We start from the raw sequence: 14374 nt of genomic DNA, 5'->3' as shown, positions 1-14374 counted from the left end.
TGCTTCTGGTTAATGCTTTAATACTTTTTTAAATAAAAATCTGAGATTCTGTCTCTGCCTTCGAGATTTTTTTTGTGAGAGTTTTCAAAGATGATTTACAAGCTGTAACAATAATTTGGTTGAGTAATTTTAACTTTGAGAGCCTTAACGGACAAGGACAGAATCCTATTCTTTGTGTTACCAGCCCTTAATGTAGTTTCATTCACACAGTGAATCATCAATAAATATTTATTGAATGAATGAATGAATGAATGCATAAATGAGTATTAACTAATATATCTATTAGTTAATATATAGGACAATATCAGACTTAAGAAGACTGACTGCACGTTTCCCAGGCTTGAACAGGAAGGCAGATTTTCCTATAGCTCTAGACATGATTATTATTATTTTAGCATTATTCAAGCAGGGATATGGTCATAATGTAAGTGAACAGAAACAGTTCCTACTGAGGAATTTGTACTGATTTCCAAGCATAAAGTTAGAAAAATATCAGTTATGAGGTAATGTAGAAGAAAAACAATAACAACAAAAAGAAAAACAGAAAGAAAAAACAAAATGAGAGGAAAGGCAAAAGAAGGGCATACACATGGAAAGATAATAAGGAATGTTAGAATTTAAGTAATTCAATTCCTTCATTTTACAGATTAGAGTCAGAAACTTGCAAACAATATTTAAGCTTTCTGAGCCTTAATTTCCTTGTCAGTAAATTGGGGTATAACACTAATCTGGCATGGTTGTTATGAGGATTAAAAATGACAAATGTAATTTACCTAGCATTGTTCCTGGCACAGACCAGGCCCTCTGGTGGATCACAGTTTTATTCCCTAGGTTCATAGAACAGAGACTAGAACCCCAGTCCCTGATTCCAAGTCTACTGTTCATCCCAGTACTTCTCTGGTCTTCCTTGGGTTGAGTTTATGAATCAAAGAAATGAGAGAAGTGATTTGGTCATGGAAATAACTAGAGTCCGCTTCCCCACTGCTCCTATTTCCTCTGCACAGTTCACACAGCCCCATCTTCTTTCCTTCTATGATAATCCTATGCTAACTTCCACTGGAATGAGGATGATGATGTGGATATTTTGGAAGTAGGACTATCATGCTGCTCTTTATTAGAGGTTCATGATTCCCTAGGAATGGAAGAATCCTTCCCTCTTCTATTTCAGGGGTGATAATGGTGAATGCCTATTAAGATAAATTGATGGAATGCCTTGGTTAATGAAGAGAGGTGTTTTAGGAGGAGAGGGCGGTTCAATAAGAAGCAGCTAAAGAGATTGAATTTTATCTGCTGTCTTTTTATGATGAACAAAACACACAATAGGCACATGTACCAGTTCTTTGTCAATGAGAAATTCTTGATCATATATCAAGCTGGTTTAATCAGAAAAGAAAGAAACATAGTTTTGGTTTCAATATATGTTATAGGTACGGCTAGGATTTAGGTTTTATAAATATTTGTTATAACTCCTAGTGTTATAATATATGTTAGTTTAACAAACTAACATGCATTCGTTCTAAACCTTTGATTTATAGAATTATTCATGAAAGAAGTTTTTAGTAGTATTCTGTGGATGTTTAAGAAAGGTTATTATGTGCCCAATAACCATAAATAGCAAGATTTTGTGGCAAATTCTTTTTTAATGATTATAATTTTCAGTAAAACTTCAGGTAACTGATTACTGGTTACAAACACTAGCTGTTTAAGAAATTTCTAATGTGTGTGTATGCATAAAAACATAGCATATGTTGCACAATTTTAAAAGGAATTTAAAAAACATGATCAGTAGGGTAAGGCAAACTAAGCTAAATAATAAAAAGACACAATCAAAATGTCAAGATTTACTGTGATTAACTAGTTTTAAAAAATAACATATTTATTTCTGATACATAATAGAGAATAATCTTTGCTTTCATTCTTAAAATTCATAATTATTTAAAATGATAGAATTTTAAACATAATTTTTCACTGATACTGTGCAATATAACGACATGTGTTCTAAAATTCAGTAACATACCTTTGTTACAGAAACAGGAGGTAAGCATGTCTGGCCACCAGCACTGAAATTGCAGAAAACCTCAATGGCATCTGAAGGACAGCCGAGATTTGGGTCAATCCAGTATTTTCCTAATAATTTATAGTAAAACATAAAGTTAAAGTTATTAAATGCCGTAATCCTTATAATTTCTTTTTTTTTTTTTTGAGAGAGAGAGTCTCACTCTGTTAGCCCAGGCTGGAGTGCAGTGGTGCAATCTTGGCTCACTGTAACCTCTGCTTCCCGGGTTCAAGTGATTCTCATGCCTCAACCTCCTGAATAGCTGGGATTACAGGAATGGGCCACTACACCCGGCTAATTTTTGTATTTTCAGTAGAGATGGGATTTCACCATGTTGGTCAGGCTGGCCTTGAACTCCTGACCTCAAGCGATCTGCCCATCTCCACCTCCCAAAGTGTTGGGATTACAGGCGTGAGCCACTGTGCCCGGCCACATCCTTATAAATTGTCATGGTACTTTAAATACATATTATCACAGTTTCACCTGTTAAAAACTTAGAAGATTATATATTTACATTTAGTGAATGAATGAATGCTGCATTATGTAAAATTGATACTAAAAATGCTGTATTTTTCACATAACTATCAATTTCAGAGTGTTTCATAATTTTAATCAAAATGATAGAATAGCTGAATTGATTGCTTCATTCTACAGATAAGATGTGCTCAGCAACTAAAAGTGAATTGTTTAGTTACATAGTTAACAGAAAAGTTGAACTTAATGAAGTATATGTGTATATTTCTGTTATACATCATTACAGTGTTTCAAATGAACATTTTGTTTTATAATAGAAACAACTTCCATCTCTTGAAGGAAAAATATATCTTTATGTATAATACTGATAAGTAAAATAAAAATATAAGAACATTTTTGTTTTCACAAAAAAATCATACAATTAAATGTTTATCATTTTTGTACTCTTTCAGATTTTCCCACTATCACTCAGTGGGAAAAACTGAGGTCCCTATAGCTAGTGAAATTCTACCAGTCTTTGCTCCACTGAGTGCCCAAGAGAATAAAACTGGGCCTAAACTCAGACTACAGAAAATACTTAGACTGAAAAGCAATGGCCTAGCATCTCAATTCCAGACTAATAGACTGAGAGTATTAAAATAGCATCTTATTCCAAATACAAAGGACAGGAATTTTTGAATAAGGCAGCCCTGTTTTCCTGCATTAAAAAGGCAAGAACATTCAACGGTTTTTGTTAAATGTCATTTTTTCTACAGTAGGCAGAAGTCCTTGTTCATTCCACTTTTATTCCATAGCAAAGATTCCTCTAGCTCATCCTGAGTTTCCTCTAGCTTCCAAAACATCCTCAAGTATTCTCCCCTCTACTATTCTACTAATCCCTCAAAATGCTTACTTGCTTAATTGGTAGCTCAAAGGGTAGAAATGGTCCTCAGCTGCAGCAGTGTTCAAACTTTAGTGTGCATCAAACCATCACTAAAACACACATAGCTGGGCCCTACCCTTGAGAGTTGCTGATTTATTAAGTCTAGGGTGGGGCTTAAGAATCTGCATTTCTAACAGTATCTAATTCTGGTGCAGGGATCACATTTGGAGAACCACTGATATATTGAAATACAGAAGAAAGGGGTGAAGGAGGTCAACCATTCCTAGTCCCTTATCTTCAGAATTTTGAATATTTCATAAAGTTTTTAGAAAGTACAGCTGAATTTTTCATCAGAATCTGATGAGGGCTTCCAGTCTTACCTAATGGAGTAAACATATATCTTCTTTCACCTTCTCTTGTCTTCCAAGAAATACTATCCTACTACTATATGAGCTAATAATAAAAAATTCTTTATAAAGGGTTTTCCATCAAGCAAATTTTTATTGTTATATGGGGTGAAATGCTTTGAATTCAGGTGTTATATTCTATTTGGGTAGGGGCTCCATAATTTCTTTCAAGGTATGCCAAGCTAGAGATGAAGTCCTATACCATGATATATCTTTTGTGAGCCTAAATGTTCTGACTCAAAACTAGCTCTTCCCTGAGGACACTGCTTCTCTCGTAGCCTCTACAGTGTTGTGCCCGAAGGTGGGAAGGCATCTTTCTTGCTCTTTGTTGCTACTTACAGACCATTCTTTGCACTTTCTCCCTGAAAACACTCCATATTGAAATTACTATAATCACATTATATCATTCATTAGTTCCTCCTGGTGTAATCATTTACTATTTTTCTATGACAATTTTAGCTTTTTATCGCTTTCAGAAAATCTATTTATGACCTAATTCTTGGTGATTTTAAAGCCACATAGATGATGCTTTCAACATGTTGGCCTTCAGTTCCTTGAATCGTATCCTCCCCAACCCTCTTACTTTTCCACCAATGATCTTGTACCCTCCCCCTTACCCTCGTACCTTACTTTAACCATTAACTTCCAAGGCCATATCCTAGCTTTTGTTATTACCAACAACTGCATCTCCTCCATAATTTCATTTCTATTCTCTTTCCAGTTCACTCCCTCTAGTGTCCTAACTCCAGTAATTCTTCACTTTCATCAGGACCTACTATCACTTTTTCATTGCCCCTAATGATCATATGTTCACTTCCCTTCTTACCCAGCTTAAAAATCCACAGTCCTTTACTATAGTAATGTCCTTATAAACTTCCTTACACCCTTGCCCTGCCTCATTTCACTCTACTTGTCTTATAAATCCCCAATCTTACGTAAGTTTCTCCCTAACCTGTGTCTATACCTGCACAGAAAAAAGTGGTAGGAGAAAAACACAACTGTTGTGATGGGCATCCTTCAAATTCAAATGTGTCTGTAAAGCTGCTAGACAGTAATATGGTGTTTCCAGAGTTTATTCCCTCTATCACTAAGATAGTTAACTATCTTACACCTATTCATTCGTTCTTATCCTCAACTGATAAGCTTCCAATTTCAATGAGACAACTGAAGGAATCTGAAGAAAATTTATGTAACTTATATAAACTCCCACTATCATATCTACCCACATGTCTGTGCTTGTAACATATATTCTACCTTCTCTCTCTCTCTTTTTGAAACAGGAATTTCTCTCTTGCTCTGTTGCCCAGGCTGGAGTGCAGTGGCATGATCTTGGCTCACTGCAACCTCCACCCCCTGCAGGCTCAGGAGATCCTCCCACCTTAGCCTCCTGGGTAGCTGGGACCACAGGCACATTCCACCATGGCTGGCCAATTTTTGTATTTTTAGTAGAGATGAAGTTTCACCATGTTGGCCTGGCTGTTCTCAAACAGATCCGAAAAAAATGTTGGCCTGAAGTGATCTGTCCACCTCGGTCTCCCAAAGTGCTGGGATTACAGGCGTGAGCCATTGCACCTGGCCTGCCTTCTCTCTTATTATAGTAAATAAACTGTGTTCCTATAGAAGAATTATCTTAAGGCCGGGCACGGTGGCTCATGCCTGTAATCCCAGCACTTTGGGAGGCCGAGGCGGGCAGATCATGAGGTCAGCAGTTTGAGACCAGCCTGGCCAAGACGGTGAAACCCTGTCTCTTCTAAAAATACAAAAAAAAAAAAAAAAAAAAAATTAGCCGGGCATGGTGGCTGGCGCCTATAATCCCAGCTACTTGGGAGGCTGAGGCTGGAGAATCGCTTGAACCTGGAAGGCGGAGGTTGCAGTGAGCCGAGATCGAGCCACTGCACTCCAGCCTAGGCACAGGGGTGAAACTCTGCCTCAAAAAAAAAAAAAAAAAAGAAAGAAAAGAAAAGAAAAGGAAAGAAAGAAAGAAGACTTATCTCGTTCATTATAATTGCAGATTTAAATTCTACTTCTTTTCTTCTCTCTTTTGAGTCTGCTTTCGTTGTCTGCTGTTTCTACTAGTTCTCATTCATGGTGTTGTATCAACTTGTGTGTTTGGTTGTCGATTGTGTGCTGGGCACTGAATTTTTGAAATTATTTGTGGAAATAGTTTGAGTTCTAGGAAAATGTTATCTTTTAGAGAAGATTTTTGTTTGTTTCTGACAGTATGTGGGAGTTCCAGCAGTTTGGAACCATTTTAATACAAGTTCAAAGTTTGGGATTTTCTGAGCTATCCAGATGATGTGAAGCAAAGCTACAGTCTGTATGAATGTTCGTTTTCTTCCAGTTTATCTTTACTACTAGAATGCAGGCCTTTGAAAGCCTAAGTCCTCACCTTTGGTGGGCCACAGATTCTAACTTTTGACCCCTACCTCCTGAAGCCACCAAGTTTCTCAACATACTGGGGGCAAAAGTAGCTCCAAATGTTGGGTTCACTTTCTGCTGTCTCCTTTAAAGTCTCAGCTTGAAAGTTCATTGCTGTTTGTTATTTATTTTATGCTTTTAACTTAAAAAATTAATTTAGCCAGGTAATATGAATTATGTGCTTTGTTACTGGGAATGAAAAGTTCCTAGCATTATCCTTTTCTCTTAAAATCTGATAAGGTTTTAACTACTACCATTCCTCTAAACTGTTCTTGATGAAGGTCCTTAATGATGTCTGCATTGCTAAATTCAGTAGTCTTCCTCAGTCTTTGCTTTACTTAACGTGGACCCAGTTAATTCCTTCCCTCCCTCCTCCTCTGGCAAACATTTTCTTTGCTTGATTTTCAGGATACCACATCCAGTTTTCCTCTTATCTCAGTGATAGCTGCTTCTTAGTTTTGTTTGCTAGTTCGCCCTCACCTTCCTGATCTTTAAACATTAGAGAACCCTAGGATCCAGTTTTTAGACCTCATTTCTTTTTTCTTTTTTTTTTTTGAGACGGAGTCTCACTCTGTGGCCAGGCTGGAGTGTAGCGGTGTGATCTCAGCTCACTGCAATCTCGGCCTCCCGGGTCAAGTGATTCTCCTGCCTCAGCCTCCTGAGTAGCTGGGACTACAGGTGCGTGCCACCACACCTGGCTAATTTTTCTGTATTTTTAGTAGAGATGGGGTTTCACCATGTTAGCCAGGATGGTCTCAATCTCTTCACCTCATGATCTGCCCACCTCTGCCTCCCAAAGTGCTGGGATTACAGGCATGAGCCACTGTGCCCGGCCTAGACCTCATTTCTTCGTTTACTTACTATCTATGTAGTCTTAAGCAGTCTTAAGGCATTAAATACCAATTAAATGTAAATGATTTCATAATTTTTACCCTTACTTAGGATCTCCTTCTTGACCTTGAACTTGAGTAGTCAACTACCTACTTGACATTCTTACTTGAATGTCTAAGAGACATCTCAAAGTAAATATATCCAAAATTTTACTCCTGATCTTTTCTCCAAAATTGCATCCCTGTTAACAACATCCCACCCTTTTATAGAAAAAAAAAAAAAAACCCTGAGGGTCATCCTTTACCATTCTAGTTCTCTCATACCCCACATCCAATCTATCAACAAAAACTGCTGGCTCTACCTTAACCCATTTATTCCTGAGGTTGTAATTTTTTTGAATTTTTGCAATCAGACCTTGGTGATGACCTTAAGCAGTAGGATATAAATGACTCCCACATGCTTAGCGTTCCAATAATGGAACGCTAAGCATAAAGCATATTCAAGAATCTAACCATTTTTTACCACTTCCCCTGCAACCAACTCTAGTCCAACCAACCATCATCTCTCCTGGATTATGTCAATATCCTTCTCAGTGGTTTCCCTACCTCTACCCCTGTCTTCCTCATTGTATTTGCAACACATTAGCTAGAGTAATATTTTAAAAATCTGAGCCAAATTATGTCACTTCTTTGCTCAGCAATTTCCAATGGCTTCCCATCTTATCAAGAGTACAAGCTAGAGACTTCTGAGTAGTCTAGAGGGTCTTGTATAATTTGACTTTTTGATATCTTTCTAATTTAATTTCCTATCATTCTCCCCCATATGCACTCTCTTCCATTCATACTGGCTTTCTTGCTAATTCTAAAACATGCTAGGTATACTCAAAGACTCAGGGCTTTTGCATTTATTCTTTGTGCCTGGAAAGCTCTTTCTCTAGATTTCTTGTGGCTTGCTCTCTTACCTCCTTCTGATATCACCCAAGTGTCACATTCTCATAGATGCCTTATCTGATCATTCTATTTAAAAATTGTATCTTGTGCTCCACTTCCTATCAAATCTCCCTTCCCTGCTGTTTTGTTTTTCCTTATAGCACTTATTATATCCTAGTGATGAAAGTATTTGGGGGGCGTAAAGATTATTTGAACACTGCACAATCCACACCATTTAGCTATTTCTCTTATAAGGAAGGTAGACTTTGAATTACATTTCATACTAATTTTGTATGTCTTACAACATCTTTGTTCCTTTCAATTCTACAGAATTACATTTTTATGCCCTCAAATATGGGAAAGAATCAAGCTGAGAATTATTATAGGCAACTACAATTGTAAGTATTATTTTAGTTTTTATATTAATCTAGGGCAGAAAATATCTTTAGAAGTTAAGTGTTTGATTAATGTAAACAAAATGAATGTTTTCATTGAAGTTCTAGAACGGAAGCAGATGTTTTGGACATGTGTGTATGTGCGTGTTTGTGTGTGTGTGAGTGCATGTATGTGAGATGTGTATGTACAAACAAAATTAAAATGACCACAGAATAACATAACATAGCTTTTTCAAATCAGCATTTTTCACATCAGCACTTTTCAAATCATACATTTTTTTTTCAAACATGTCATTGTGTTAAAACTAGAGTTTGTAGCAGACAAGGTTTCCCCTGTTTAACTGATGACTTACTCCTCTTGATTTAAAACCTTTCCTTGATTGTTCTAATCTAAATTCATTTTTGCACCTCTGGCTAATGAAATCGGGGCATCTGTGTTGAGATTAGACACTTCCAAGAATGACAAACCGCTCCCATCTTCATGGTCATCAATTCTAGAAGGCGACATTTAAATTCCATTTTGTATTAAAAAAAAAACTAGACTTTTAGGGAGTATGGTGAAGGAGATGCTATAATATATTTATTTATGTTGCTAACTTTGGTAGTCCTGACTTACCAAGTTCTGATGAGTGCTACTGTCTGTTAATGCAAAGGTCAGGCCTACCTATCTTAATTTTTAATATGAATATGCTACATACCAAGTACAAAATATAAGCAAATGATATAGCTAGGGGTGGATGACATCAGAAGCATGTCTCCCTCATAGAGAATTTTATTCTTGATGACATTAAAATGGCTTCTGCCAGGGTTTTATCAAACTAACTATGATTTGGAGTGAACACATTACAAATCTCAAACACACTGAAATGATGAAATGAAATTCGCTATCAGAGTTTGAGGTAACCAAGAACTTACCATCTGATACTTTTTGTTCACAGTTAAGTAAATCTTTGCAGATTCGTGCTGGGTTATCTCGTGTGCCAAGAGGATTCTTGATGCTGTGCAATAAATTGCTAAGGTAGTTCAGGGTTTTGAATATCTCTTCACTGTGGTCAATTAAAGTCACTTCAGTATTCTGGTAGCTCTGCCAAGTCATCATAAGAATTATATAAGCAAAAAACTCCTGAGGACCAACATGGGCCAAGGCAGGAGAAGAATGTGTTTCCATTATGTGTAGTAAGTTGTGAGTAGAATGTAAAGAACAGTTTATATTTAAGCATAGGCATATGTGTATGCTTTAATAACCTTAATCTTTTAAAGAGGTTAAATTCACATTTGCAAGTTTAGTTTTCAAGCTAACATAAGAATTGCTATGTCTACTGTATTATGTTTTTTAAATTACACATTGAATCATTAGAGTTTAAATAAAATAAATGAGTAGTGATAATATATATATCTCATTTTAAGAAACATGGCTAGCCTCATTTAACTACTTTCTTGGATAGTACCAAATTCCTTACAAATAACAGTACTACATTTTTGATTTAAATGTTTTCCTTACAAAACATCCTATGCATATATTTCTGTTTAATTATACCAAAATCACTTACTTTGTTCTTGAGAATGGTTTCACATTTTCAATCTGTTTTAAATACAATCTTTGAGATAATGTCACATTTTGGCCTCCAAAAATTTTCTCTGTTTAACTGGTATATTGAGAGACAGTGCCAATATAAATAAAACCAGATATGTTACCTCCATCTGTAGGGCAGTATTTGATTCAATCAAGGCTTGAATAGCAGCATTGATATCCATTTGCTTCTGTGTAAAACAAAACCATTTGAGATTAGCAATAAGATCAACACTGAGTGCCCTAAAGTAAAGGCTGTAAATTCTGAAAGCACTGCTGTTAAAGTATACCAGACTTATTATCTGAAGGGGTTCTGTAACTCTTATGGTTAGACAGATTTCGCAAATATTGCCTGGCTATCTGAAAGGACAATATGCCACCTTCATCCAAATCTCAAACGTTTCCTAATTAAAATAGAACCAGAATCTACAGTCCTCAGATGAAAAACTATTTGTTTCTGTTGCCTGAAAACATACACACAAAGTTCCTCAAATGGAAGAGAATAAAATATGATCCTCTCAGTTAATAAATTGTAAAGTGAAGAATAAATAACTGTAGTAATTTTTAACAGTTACATTCTTGGAAGGAGTAGAATAAAATACTACTGTCCTGAGGTAGTCACCACATTAATTTAATCTGATACTTCTGCGGTTTTAAAAATAATTTCTGAAGTTGGAAAATGTACCATGAGTCCCAAAAGAAATAATACAGAATGAAATCAATCTCCTCTTGCATTTAATAAAATATATTTTTAGAAAAAGACCGAGCATAACCATTAGTAAAAGTCTTTTTTTTTTGTAATTCTTTTAAAAAAATTATCTTAGAACAATGAAGCATGAGTTGGGAGAAGGTTCTGGGAAATGGCATCTGTGTAAGTGAAACAAGCAATTTAATTTCTTTCAGTCATTGTACTGTGAAGACATCTTTTTACTTGAAGGCTGCATAATAGAAACTGTATTCAACAGATATCTCATAGCTCATGGTTGGTAGTTTGAAAAACTATTTAAAATGATGGAATAATCAATAAAATGTACTCTCCCTTGCTTCAGCATGTGTTGTTCATATTGGAAAATAATTGACTCATTCTGCATATATATACTGCCAAACACTGTGATATATATTGAGGATAAAATGGTAAACAAAAAAGAAACTTGCCCTTATGGAACTTAAATTTAGAGAGGAGATAGGCAATAATTAAATCATCTCAAAAATCCTAATTACCAATTGAGATACATGCTATGAAAGAAAAGTGCACGAAACTATGAGAGAAATTAGAGAAATTAATCAAATCTGGAAAATGTAAGAGGTTGGAAGGAATAGGTCAGGGAAGGCTTCCCTGAGGTAGTAAAATTTGAACTGATATCCAAAGAATAAATAAGAATTGTTAGGAGAAGGGGTAGGAGAGCTTTCCAGGCAGAAGCAGCAACCTGGCACAAAGGCCATGAGACAGAAGGAGCATGGACTATTCAAGTAGCAAAGAGGGTAAACCTAAAATATTCTCTGCAGATTAAATAATTATGACCATCCTGCTTGTGTGAATGAGCAGATTTTGGATATGGGTCACACAAAAATATTGGCACTAAATATGGGAAACTGAATTAAGTGCTAAACCATAGCCACCTTTATGTTGTTCACTTGGTCCCCTGCTGGTGATTAAGGGTTTTAATTAGAAAACCTAGCATAGTGGTTCTCAAACTCTACAGAATCAGAATCCTTTTGCACTTTTAATAAAGGATTCCTTTATTATTAGAGGCCTTACAAATTTTTTGTTTATGTGAATTATAACTTTTTTTTTTTTTTTTTTTTAATTTGAGATGGAGTCTCGCTCTGTCACCCAGGCTGAAGTGCAGTGGTGCAATCTCGGCTCACTGCAACCTCCGCTTCCCAGGTTCAAGCGATTCTCCTGCCTCTCAGCCTCCCAAGTAGCTGTGACTACAGGCTTGCGACAACACACCCAGCTAATTTTTGTATTTTTGGTAGAGATGGAGTTTCACCATGTTGGCCAGGCTGGTCTCAAACTCCTGACCTCAGGTGATCTGCCCGCCTTGGCCTCCCAAAGTGCTGGGATTACAGGTATGAGCCACCGTGCCCGGCCAACTTTTGATATTGACTATAGTAGAAACCAAAATAAATTTTAAAACTATTCATGTGTCAATTGCTTTAAAATATCAACAAACCCATTATATGTTAATATAAATATTTTTATAAAAATTAACTATATTTTCCAAAACAAAAAAATTAATGAGAAGGGTCACCCAGTTTTACACTTTTGTGCATTTCTGTAATGTCTGGATTAATAGATTACAGCTAAATTCTCATATTTGTTTTTGTATTCAACTAGTTGTGAAGAAAATCTGGCCTAATAGAGATATGTAGTAGGAAAAAAGAAAAGTATTTAAGTCATGTTTTTCAAATAATTATGGATTTTCTTCTTTCATATTATACCTTATACCAAAACTTGATAAGTGGTAGTTTCTTAAAGGTTAGTTTTTGTGGGAAAACTGAACCCACCTCAATGAACGTTTTGTACTTTTATACTAAAATCTATTGGTCTGTTTTATACTTTCATAGGTCTTTTGCTTATACAAGACTTTATTAACATAATATATTGATCATTCTGAAAATACTGATTTATGGAATTATGCAGGTCTTCCAAACACAGATACAGCTCATTCTTTAATGTCAAAAATTACATTTGTTAACATCATCAGGAAAACATAATGTTACTTATCAGGAAAACATAAGTACTGGGAATCTGTCAAATCCTCAGTGATAAATACATGTTTTCCCTAATTTTTATTTTTGCTTGAGAGCTTGAAATTTCTCACTGGCATCAAATTCTGTCAGTTGTTTTCCTTGAAATGGCAGGCTAACTTCATTCATTTTCAAGAAAATATCTGTGAACTACTCATGTCTTAATAATGCTGGTAGTCTGTCAATAAAAAATGGTACTCTATGATAAAACTGGCTAGTTGGGTTTGCAACTCAAATAGCTGCACAGTGCTTTTGAAGCAATCACTACAGTGTGCACTATATATACTTTATATGTTCTTCCATTTCATCATACGAAATATTAAAAAGATATTTAAAGAAGATAAGAAATCTAGGAGACAGCAAAAGTGGTGGAATAACAGCCTTCCAGAATTCTCTCTTAGGCAAGTTAAAAAATGAAATAAAACCATGTCTTTAGAACTAAAGGACAGTATGAGAAAGATGTCTTACTAAGTAGAGAATATAATAAAGGCACATATATTTTAGAAAAAAGAACCAAATAGAAATTCTGAAGTTAAAAAGTACAATAGCTGAAATAAAAATTTACTAGATAGGCTCTACAGTAGATTTCCATAGGCAGAAGTAAGCACCAGTTAACTTGAAGACAGGTTTATTGAGATTATCCTGTTTGAGGAGTGGAAAAAAAAATGAAGAAAAGTGAACAGAGACTTAAGAGATCTGTAGGACGCTGTCAAGCTTACCAACATATGCATGATGAGAGTCTCAGAAGGGAAGGAGAGAGAAAAGGAGGCACAAAGAATATATAAAGAGATAATGGCTGAAAACATCACAAATCTGATGCAAAAATATTAACCTACACATCTGAGAAGTTCCACAAACTTTCCCAGACACATCATAATCAAACTATCTAATGCTATAGACAAAGAGAGAATTCTGAAAGCAGAGAGGAAGCTCATCATGTCCGAGAGATCTTCAACCAGATTAACAGCTAATTTCCCATAAAAAACCATAAAGGTGAGCAGGCAGTAGGATAATATATTCAGGGTGCTAAAAGAAAAGACTGTCAGCCAAGAATTCTATTTCCAGTAAAACTCTCCTTTAAAAATGAAGGAAATATTAATATATTCCCAGTTAAATAAAAACCAAGACAATTTATCACTAACATACCTTCCCTAGAAAAATATTATAGGGAGTCATTCAGGCCTAAAGTAAAGGATATTAGGCAGAAACTTGAATCCACCTGAAGAAATAAAGAGCAGTAGTAGAAGTTACAATATAGTAAATATAACATATAGTATAGACCCCAAGTAGCCAAAATAATTTTGAAAAAAGAAGTTGTTAGAGGCATCATGTTTCCTGATTTCAAAACTTACTATAAAGCTGCTGTAATCAAAACAGTTGGTACTGTCATAAAGACAGACATAAAGACCAATGAAATATAATAGAGAGTTCAGAAATAAACCTTCTCATTTATGATCAAATTATTTTCAACAAGAGTGCTAAGACCATTCAATGAAGAAAGGACGGTCTTTTCAACAAACAATGCTGGAAAAATGGAATATCCACATGGGATAGAATGAAGTTAGACCCTTAACTTACATCAAGTACAAAAAAACTTACATCATGAGTTATACCATGAACTCAAAATGAATCAAAGACTTGAACATAAGAGGTAAAACTATAAATTATTAGAAGCAAA

At 35.4% G+C, this 14374-nt stretch overlaps 1 protein-coding gene across 2 annotated transcripts in view; it reads right to left on the bottom strand.

The window, feature by feature from the left end:
* Window positions 1-14374, bottom strand: part of COL24A1 (collagen type XXIV alpha 1 chain) — a 417618-nt gene that overhangs the window by 6156 nt on the left and 397088 nt on the right. For both annotated transcript variants that reach the window (XM_063697321.1, XM_019023728.4), the window contains 3 exons: window positions 10068-10133; window positions 9288-9456; window positions 2018-2127 (listed from right to left, as the gene is read on the bottom strand). In XM_063697321.1, the coding sequence (XP_063553391.1) occupies window positions 2018-2127; window positions 9288-9456; window positions 10068-10133 (345 nt within the window). The remainder of the gene's footprint in view (window positions 1-2017; window positions 2128-9287; window positions 9457-10067; window positions 10134-14374) is intronic.

The sequence above is a fragment of the Gorilla gorilla genome, chromosome 1, assembly GCF_029281585.2.
Source record: "Gorilla gorilla gorilla isolate KB3781 chromosome 1, NHGRI_mGorGor1-v2.1_pri, whole genome shotgun sequence".
Taxonomy (NCBI): Eukaryota; Metazoa; Chordata; class Mammalia; order Primates; family Hominidae; genus Gorilla; species Gorilla gorilla.
The sequence above is the reverse complement of the archived record's forward strand: the minus strand, read 5'-3'. Positions and strand labels throughout refer to the sequence as shown.